Source organism: Halichoerus grypus, chromosome 5 (assembly GCF_964656455.1).
Source record: "Halichoerus grypus chromosome 5, mHalGry1.hap1.1, whole genome shotgun sequence".
In the NCBI taxonomy this organism is placed as follows: Eukaryota; Metazoa; Chordata; class Mammalia; order Carnivora; family Phocidae; genus Halichoerus; species Halichoerus grypus.
Genome location: NC_135716.1, coordinates 150,971,722 through 150,981,659, shown reverse-complemented (window position 1 = coordinate 150,981,659; position 9,938 = coordinate 150,971,722). Strand labels below are relative to the sequence as shown.

General features: G+C 58.1%; 1 protein-coding gene across 1 annotated transcript; it reads left to right on the top strand.

Annotated features, from left to right (window-relative positions):
- The first annotated feature begins 7,957 nt into the window (after window positions 1-7,957).
- On the top strand, window positions 7,958-8,899 carry FOXE3 (forkhead box E3). Its single transcript, XM_036093473.2, has one exon. The coding sequence runs from the start codon at window positions 7,958-7,960 to the stop codon at window positions 8,897-8,899; it is 942 nt and encodes a 313-aa protein (XP_035949366.2).
- Window positions 8,900-9,938: the final 1,039 nt, after the last annotated feature.

Genomic DNA, 9,938 nt, shown 5'->3' with positions numbered 1-9,938 from the left:
GTTGAGGACTTCTCTTCCTCCTTCCTCAGGGAACCTGTTTTTTCTCAATATCTACCTTCTTTCACTCAGCAACCCGTTTCAGGAGCAAGTCAGCCATCCCCAGCTGTGGGAGTGGGTAGGTTCTGATCAGTCTTGATCAAACCTGTTCTTTATTCTTCCTTGTCAGAGATTGTTTAGGAATGGGAAGTGATCCAATTCTGGCCAATGGGCGCTGAGGAGACATGGGGAGGGGGTAGCGGGGGCAGGGGGCCCTGCATAGAAAGGAACAACCTCTCTTCTTCTGGATACTTGGAACTCAGTGCTGCAGTTCTGGGTGTTGTAATTATCTTGTCACCAGCCTGAAGATGAAGCCAACCCATGAGGGATAGCAGTGCCAAGAGAATCACAGATAAGGGGAGCCAGATCCCTAACTGCATCCTCCCTCTGACCGTCTTGTTACGGAGAAAACAGATTTCCTTCCAGCCTAAATCACTTTGAGTTGATGTTTTCTGTTACTCGAAGCCAAAAACATCCTAAATGATGAAACACTTCCCGTCCATCGTCCACACGGCAAATGCAGTGGTTACTCTACAACGGGGATCTTATCACATCGCTTCCTGATTCCAGTCCTTCAGCGGCTTTTTAGGAAGTTAGGACAAAATCTGTGTTCACTGTGTCTCTCCCTGCATCACGCCTACCCACCTCCCAGCCAGCGTCCGCCCCTGCAGGTAGGACAGTGCCTCGGCATCCCCCGCTCCCTGGCGCCTGGCATGGAGTCTGCCGCGAGGCACGTCCTTGATGAACACCGTGGAGTCAGTGCGCAGGAGAGGGAGCTGGGGGTGGGGGTGGGGTGGGCGGTCAGAGTCCTAGACTTTGCACTGACTGACTTGTTCTGGGGCTTTGGGTGCATCTCTCCTCTGTCTGGACCTCAATATCCAAAACTGTAAAGAAGGCATACTGTGGACTAAAGCAGCAGCTTAAGAATTGGGATTCAAAGTACCTCTCAGTGACTCCGTATAATAGCAGTCGTGCTTTCAGTGCCCACGGACGCAGAGCTTTACAACGCGGGTGTTTGCCTGTCACGGTAGCATCGATGTCCATTTGGAAAGCCTTCCTCCTTCTGTGTGACAGCACTGGGGGCCACGTGGTTTCCAGATGCCTGCCCTGAGCTAAGCGGCCCGCGGGCTGGGAGCCCTGGCCTGCAGCATCGCAGAGGTCCTCAGGCACTAGGGGCTTGTGTCTGGCATGGGCCAGAGCAGTTGTACCTCTTGCTCAGGGTCACACAGCCATTAGCGGTGGATTCAGACTCACTCTTCTCCCACCTGGGCTCCTTTGGCTCAGCCAGCCTGGCCCACAGCACCAGTCCCCCTCAGTGTCCCTGGAAATGAGAAGCAGGGAGGCCTGTGAGCCCTGAGATTGCCCAGGGTGGGGGACGAGGTAGATGGCAGAACACAGAACGCTGACAGCCCCAAATGACAGGGAACATACTTCAGATGCCGGGGGCGTGGTTTAGGAGCGGCTGGAATTACACCCTCAGGGGCTGAGCCAACATGGTCTCAGTCTGAGCCTGAACCGAGTCTGGACCAGGCAGAGGCAGGGACCGCGTGGGGGTCCCGGCCCAGGGCCGCAGGGCTGAGCAGAGAGGCAGTGGAGGCAGGAGGCAGATTCCTAGCTGGAAGCCAGGCACCGAGATCGTCTACCTTTCCAGACATGTGTGGTCATTTGTTAGTTGTTCATGCATCATTCATTCGTTCCTTCGTTCACTCCGCCAGGTCCTCAGTCACTCAACAACGCTCATGGAGCTGCACCACGTGCAGCCTGGCATCGGGTCCGAGGAGGAACTGGGCACAGAGGGAGGGAGACGCAGAGCACGTGCTCAAGTCTCTGTGGGTAGGGTCGGGCCAGAGGCGCCGGCGGGCCTTCTGCCTGGGGAAGGGCGAGGAAGGGGAAACTGGGAAATGTGTTCTAGTGGATGAAGTGGTTATCTTCTGAGAGTGGTCCTCAAAGGACAAGGAGGAGTACACCAGGCCGGCCAGGGGGTGTCTCTCAGAGGGGAGAATGGTACGTCTTGTTCATAAAGGGCTTAGGAGATCAAGGGGCTGGTTGGAAAAATAAATGAGGCTGTATTTGTATCTGAAGCTGGCAAAGCAGGCTGTGCTCATTTCAGTTCGCAAAGGCTCAGAGCGGGAGAGGACCTTGGCTGAAAGCAAGCGGCTCTGCAGAGAATGTGTGTATGGGGAGGGGAAGTGGGCACAGGGGCCTGGGGAGCAGCGGGGCCACAGGTCTGGCCATGGGGCACCTGCCAGCCGGCCTTCCCAACAGTGTAGTCTGACCCCCGATGGTAGCCAGGGAGGGGGGCCTCTGAAGGTGCTCAAGCAGGGCTGCAGAGGGGGCGTCGCTCTAGCTGCTGAGGAGAGGTGGAATTGGAGGGGGAGGCTCGGAGAGCAGCCAGGAGGCAACTGCCCTGGGCACTGTGAGAACTGGTATTGGCCTGAACAACCACCAGGACAGAGGTACAAGAGCAGAGGACGGATCTGAGAGAGACTGCTGGGAACTGACAGGTCTGGGTGACTGGAGGTGGTCGGAGAGTGAGAGAGAGGGGCCCATGGTGATGGACAGGATGATGGCCAATTCCTGGACTGTGTGGCAGTGGATGTTTAAGCCACTGTCTGAGATGGACGGCTGGAGGGACCCTCTCTGTCCTGGTCTGGAGTGAATAGGAATGAGGGGTCCGATGCTCCCCCAGAGCCAGAGCTTTGGTTCACACCTCACCGTCTGCTCAGCCTCCCATCTGGTCTCAGCCTCCAGCCTCTTCCCTCTGTAGGCTCTCTGCGGCCACACTGTTCGCAACAAGGGATCTGACCATGTCACACCCCTGCTGAAAAACTCGAGGGTTACCTGTTGTCTGGAAAGATCTGAGCTCCTTAGCCTGGCAAATAAAGTCATCTACAGTCTGACCCCATCTACCTTCTCTGTCTCCGTCCCTTGGCACTCTCTACTAGCTACAGTGAATGATAATAGTAACAGCAACAAACAACAAACAACAGCTAACCCACAACATTGATGTATGCCAGGCAGTGTCCCAAGAACTTTACATATATTCACTCATGTAATTCTTAGTCGAAAAACATGGCGAATCTTGGACTTTCCGGAATGGGCCATATCCTCTTGCTCTCAGATCTTCGTACCTTCAGTTTTCTTGTTCTGGTAACCAGCTGTCCTTCCAGCCATGTGATATGTATTTATAGACCATCGGCTTGTGCCAGGCCCTGTACTAAGTGCCCGGGATCCCCATAGGAGTGAGATGTATATGGGCCCTCAATGCATAGTCTAGTGTGGGAGACAGATCCATGAAGAGTCAGTAAGATAAGTGCAGTGACAGAGAGGATGGGGGCACAGAATGAGCCCTAATCCAGCCTGGGGCCTGCCAATCTGGACCACTGGAGCTTTACCCTCTCCAGGAAGCTTCCCTGACGTTGCCAGGCTGGCTGAGGTCCCTCTTCTGTGCCCCTACAGTCCCTTCTCTGCCCGCATCACACACCAACCACTGTGTATGGGGAGTGTCTGTGTGGCTGCACCCTCCTGAGCATAGTGAAGGCAAGAACAGTATGACTCATCATCGACACAGCACCCGAGGCAGCCTGGACACAGATCCTTAGGATTTGCTGAATAGAAGTGCTTGAAGGATGAAGAGTCACAAAGAGGGGCATCCTCCTCTTGGGTTGTTCTCTGATGCTCTCCCCAGAGACAAGCCTGATCTTATTCCCTTTCCTGAGCCTGGCTCAGGCCCCTTAGCCCAGAAGACACCCCAGGGTCAGGCCCTGGGGGTAAGGCTGGGGCTGCTGCCTTCATTAACTGGTTCAGAAAAGGCCACACCAGAATGGGGGCCCAACCACCCCCAGCCAGGTTGGAAGCATCTGCCCCAGGCTTCTGAGGGAGGAGCAGTATTCTGGGTAGCTCTGGTCTTGGGGGTAAGAGGGAAGAGGCCCTGCAGCAGCCCTCAGAAGCCCTGGGTGGTTGGGGTGGGGTGGGGTGTCTCTGAGAGTTTCTTTGGTTCCTGAGCCCCCTCTGCAGCCTCTGGGCTATGGGATCCGTGGATGCTATGATGAAGGGCTTAAGGAATAAATGACTCTAGAGTGGTCTCTAGGGGTATTTGAGGAATATTCCAGGAAGCCTTACGAGGCCTGATGACAGCTCAGGCTGGCCCCTTGGACTCTCACTGGGTTAACATAGCTCCTTCTCCCCAGAGCTCTGGAGTGGCAATCATGGGCCCTCCTAGAGGGGCTGTGAATCTCAGGGCAAGGACCTGAAAGGACTTTCCCAGGCAGAGTGGTTGGGAAGGTCTGGCCCCCACCCTCTGCTCCTTGCCTCGAAGCCCATCTTGGCTCATGGTGCCTCTGTAGGGGTGGGGCTGGGGGCAGGGAGCCTTGGGGGCTGATGCTAACAGCTTTGGACAGGGTGGGAATTTCCATTCCTATCTAGGCAGCCATCAACGCTGTGTGCCCTGACCTGGGCCTTTGGCCTCCAAAGGGCAGTGGGAAGGCCGGCCCCAGGGCCAATCCCTGGCCATTAATCCCTCCTGCCAGCCTGAATATCCACCCAGCGTGGTCAGACAAAGGACTGCCCAGCCCAGCCACTGTGTTCCTCCCGCCCCAGGGGCTCCACTCAGACGCTGGGCCGCCTGGAATCCAGGCCCATGAGAAAGGGGCCGCCTTCACTGGCCATCTTATGCCCGGATGCTCAGTCGCATCCCGTCCGGCCCAGGGCCTATGAAAAGAGGGCCCAGCCACGCTGAAAACACGGATTAGCCCTTGCCCACCCCCCCTCCGACACCGGCCTGCTTGGCTCCGGGAAGCAGGCCCAATGGAGGGGGCCAGGCAGGCACAGAGAACTGGAAAAGTCTGGGTTCTCACCCCTCTGGCCCCATTCCCTGCCCCCACCCTCCCCAGGATTAGCATAGCTAAGTGTACATTCAATATCATTTATTGAACATATACTATGTCCGAGGCTCTACACATGGATTGGCAAATTGAAAGTACAAGAAAATTACAGTCAGCCATGGAAGATAATTAGAGCCACTCTCTATAACCCCTTACCCCGTCCCCACCCCTACCAAATCTGTGGGGGTGAGACAGGTTGTGGTAGGGGCCTTCAGAGGGGCCTTCAGCCCCAAGGGAAGGTGGGAAAGACTGTGGCTCTGGTTCTGTGCCTGAGTCGAGCTGCAGGCTTATGCTGCACCCGGTTGAAAGTATGCAGGCTCTGAAATCACTTCTTGGACTGCCTCTCTCCTTCCCTTCCTGCTTTAATACTGGAAATGCAGGAAAAAAAATCTCCTGTTACCAAGTGCCATTGTGGGCCAAGCACCTTTCATACATGATCTCATCTGAATCTCATAACAATGTGGACAGGGCTCATTATTGCCCCCATTTGGCAGGTAAGGAAACTGAGGCTCCAGTGAACAACTGGCCCCAGGTCACGTGGCTCTTGCAGCTGGATTCCCTGCGGCTGCAGTTGCTTGTCTTGTCTTCCGTGAGCTGCTCACGGTGCCTGCCCGCCCGTGTCTTGTGTTCTGTAAGGCCTGTGCTCAGGCAGGGGTTCCCCACAACGCAATGTGGAGAGGTCACAGGGGCGGAAACTGTGTGCCTACAAACCAGGCCGATCCTCGCGATTGTAGGGTTGGGGGGTTGGCTCTCAGTCGCTGAGTGTCACCTCCTCCTTCCCCTCTGCTTCTACAGCCCTCTCTGCCCACCTCTCCCATAGCAGTAATTATCTGTGTCCATCTCCCCACCAGATCAAGAATCTCTTCATCCCGGTCTTCCCTGAGTGCTCGCCAAGGGCCTGGCATGGAAGTGCTCAGTGAGTGATGTGGGCTAAACTGAGGCCAGGACACTCGAAGGAGGGGTGGATTTGGGGTCCATGTGGCACTGACAGGACTTGCAGATTGCTGGGATGGAGGGAGTGACGGGGGAAGGGGAGGAGCCCAAGATGATGTTGATGATTTCTGTTCTGGGTGGTAAGGGGCAAGGGCCCATTTGCTGCAATGGAGCTGGGGGTGCACAGGGTTGAGGCTGATGTCCAGGGTACACTGGATATGCTGACCTGGGGGTCAGGAGAGAGGCTAGGCATCAGCCCTGCCGCCAAAGTTGTTGAGAGCTGGAAGAACTCTAGACGAAGTCATTTCTAGTCGCACCTTTAAAATACGCTGTTCTTAGGAGAGTCATGGAGCTGGTGCTCTGAATTCGGGGGTTAATTCCGGCCCTGCTACCTACTAGCTGTGTGAAGTTAGGAAGGTCTCTTAACCTCTCCAAGCCTTATTTTCCTTCTCTGCAAAACAGAGATTGTAACAGCACTGGCCTCACAAGGTGTTTGCACTGAAGCGAGGTAATGCATGTGACGAGTTTGCCGCCAATGAAAATACTCAGTAATGGTGGCTGCTACATTATGCAGCTGGAGAGTGGGGGCCTTGAGCTTCCAGTTCGGCTTTGGAAGCCCTCGGCCACAGGCCTGCAGTAGCTAGCTTTGGTCATTTGTACCCCAGGGCTCTCCACATCAGAGCCAGAACTGGGATGAGGCATCTAGGGCCCCCAATTTAAGGAGGCCCTGGCTCTCAAGTGCCAGTCCTGCACTCACACCACCCTGAGAGTCAGTGCCCCCTTAAATTTTGGCCTTGGGCCCTTCACTTGCCTCACCTACCCCCAGCCCTGCTCCCTTGATCTTGCCTGTCCCCCAAGACAAGCCTCTTTAAGGCAAGCCTTCTCCACCCTTTGGTGCCCTTCAAGCTAGGTCTGGCTCTCCTGTCACTTTGAAGAGATTTCCTAAAATAAGCTCAGGGAGACATCACCTCTGGATGGTGGTAGTAGGTGGTGTTTCCCAGAGTGAGTTTTTAATAAAAACTGCTGAGATACCCCTCCCTCCCCATGAGATGTGAGTGTGGCATTTCTGGGTCAGTAAGCAGTTTTCTCAGATCTCCAGGCAGTGGAAGCACTTGGGGGTCTCTCTCTGACCCAGCAACTGGTCCTTGGAACTTTGGGTTGTGTAGGCCTCTGTTTTGTGCATCTCCACAGTGTGTATGCTGTGTGTATGTGTGTTTGTGTGTGTGTGTGAGAGAGAGAGAGAGAGAGAGAGAGAGAGAGAGAGAGAGAAAGGGAGCCCTTTCTCTAAAACAGAAGGGGCAGGGAGAAGAGGCAGCCGGAAAGGCAACTCCAACTTATGGACTTTCTGGGGGCTCTTGATTTTAAAGCATTCAGTCCCCTGGTCCCCAAATATGCTAGTTGATCACTTTTCAGGATTTTGTTTTTTCAAAGGATGTTTACAAATGGCTTGGACAGGACAGGGTTGTGTGGGAGGTAGCAGAGAGAGGAGATGGTGACCCTTGAACCACCAAACATACTTTCCTGAGACAAAGCTGGCCTTCTCACTCTGCCATTCCCCCTACCCTACCCTTTTAATGTCCAAGACCAGCATGGTGTCACGATGCCAAAGGCTGGTAAGGTGGCCCTGGATGGCTCTCATCTCTACCCCAGCTTGGGTAGAAAGGACCTGGAGGAGGCTAGGAGAGAATGATGGAGGGGACAGGACCGGGAGGAGCATAATGGGGAGGGGGCCCCAAAGAGTTCACTGAGAGGATTTGTGATTAGCATTGATCCAAAGAGGAGGGGGTTGAGGGAGAGGCGGAAAGGGGGATGGGGCCGGGACCGGACCGACCCGACTGAGATGGGGAAGGGATTGAGGTTGGGTCTGGAAGGACTGACCCAAAGGGAAGAAACCAAGGGAGGGGCGACATGTAGGTGGCGGGGTACTGTGAGCCTAGTAAGGGGATTGGGGAAGCAAATCAGGGAGGAGGCGCTGGCCGGCGGGGGAAGATCCGAGCCCTCTCCCCTGGCTGGGGGGGACGGGGGAGGGGGGGCCGTGTCCATATAAGGCGGGTCGGCGGCCCCTGCTCTCTCCGAGCTGCGCGGGCAGGGGCAGCCGCATCCCAATGACCGGGCGCAGCGACATGGAGCCGCCCGCCGCTTTCTCGGGCTTCCCGGCCCTGCCCTCGGTCGCGCCGTCGGGGCCGCCGCCGTCGCCGCAGGCCGGGGCCAAGCCGGGGCCGGAGCCCGAGGAGGCGGCCGCGGGCCGCGGGGAACCGGAGCCCGCCCCCGCGCCGGGCCCGGGGCGGCGGCGGCGGCGGCCCCTGCAGCGCGGGAAGCCGCCCTACTCGTACATCGCGCTCATCGCCATGGCGCTGGCGCACGCCCCGGGCCGCCGCCTCACGCTGGCCGCCATCTACCGCTTCATCACCGAGCGCTTCGCCTTCTACCGCGACAGCCCGCGCAAGTGGCAGAACAGCATCCGCCACAACCTGACGCTCAACGACTGCTTCGTCAAGGTGCCGCGCGAGCCGGGCAACCCGGGCAAGGGCAACTACTGGACGCTCGACCCCGCGGCCGCCGACATGTTCGACAACGGCAGCTTCCTGCGGCGCCGCAAGCGCTTCAAGCGCGCCGAGCTGCCCGCGCTGCCCGCCGCCGGCCCGCCGCCCTTCCCCTACGCGCCCTACGCGCCCGGCCCCGCGCTGCTCGCGCCGCCGCCCCCCGCCGCGCCCGGGCCCTCGCCGCCCGCGCGCCTCTTCAGCGTCGACAGCCTGGTGAGCCTGCAGCCCGAGCTGGCGGGGCTGGGCGCCCCCGAGCCGCCCTGCTGCGCCGCGCCCGACGCCGGCGCCGCCTTCCCGCCCTGCCCGGCCGCCGCCTCCCCGCCGCTCTACTCGCCCGGCCCCGAGCGCCTGGGGCTGCCCGCGCCGCATCCCGGCCCCGGGCCGCTCCCCGCCGAGCCCCTGCTGGCGCTGGCCGGGCCCGCCGCCGCGCTCGGCCCGCTCGGCCCCGGGGAGGCCTACCTGAGGCAGCCGGGCTACGCGCCGGGGCTCGAGCGCTACCTGTGAGCCGCCGCAGCGGCCCGCCCCGCGCGCCCCGTCTCTGCCCCGCTCGGCTCGGCTCGGCTCGGCTCGGCTCGTGGAGCGAGCGCACCTGTGAACACCTGGCTGCCCCCTTCCCGGGCACGCTCCCGCCGTCTCTCCACAGGACCGCCCCCCTCCCCCCCCACTCTCACCTGTGAGCCCCCCTCGGGGCGCTCCCGCCAGCGCCATATGGGGTCCCGAGTCCCGGAGCTGGATCGCCACCAGTGAGCTTCCCTCCCCAGCTTCTTGGTGAGCCCCGAGCCTTCGGAAGCCAGACCTTCGCTCTCAAGCCGCCTCCTCGACTGGCTCCAAACTTCTTCCGCCTTCCCTCGTGTTTTCACAACACATTAGAGGTCAGACTCCTGGGTTCCTGACTCCTTTGCTGTCTTCCCTCCATTTCCCCACAAGTTTGCCCCCAGCCCCACTTAGCTGTCTGTCCGCACCTGTCTTACTGGGAGGGAGCGCCCCTTCCACACAGACACACCTGGCTGCGCTGTTCCAGTCCCGGCGGACGGTTCTTCAAGATCTCTGAGACGAGCAGGACCAGGGGCTCCTGACTGAAAGGGGGGCTAGTGGGCTGCCCCACCATCTGGAACACGTAGGACTTATTGGGTTATTTTTTTTTTAAATTAAAGCTGGTTTGATTAAAAAGAAAGAAGAAATCTTCCTTTGGGCTCGGTGTGCTGGCTGGTGACTTGGGGAGTGATCTGGGGAGTGAATATAGGGGGTGAGCTTCGTGCGGGATCTTGGGTTGCCACGGGGTGAGCCCCTTGTCAGTTATCAGGCAGAGTTTCATGAAGTAGGATTAGGATGTGATTAAGCCATAGCTGTGCACGTAGTGGGCCTAGTAAAATGCTACCACCTGCTGCATCCCAGAGACTGGTGGAGATGAGATGGGATGTGCACATGATTGTATTTGGCTAGGGGGTTTGTCCGCTGTGTGAGATTATTCCCAGCTCCCACGGATAAGGGAGCATTGGCCACTCCTCTAACAAGCACTTATTGAATGTGCCAAGCACTGTTT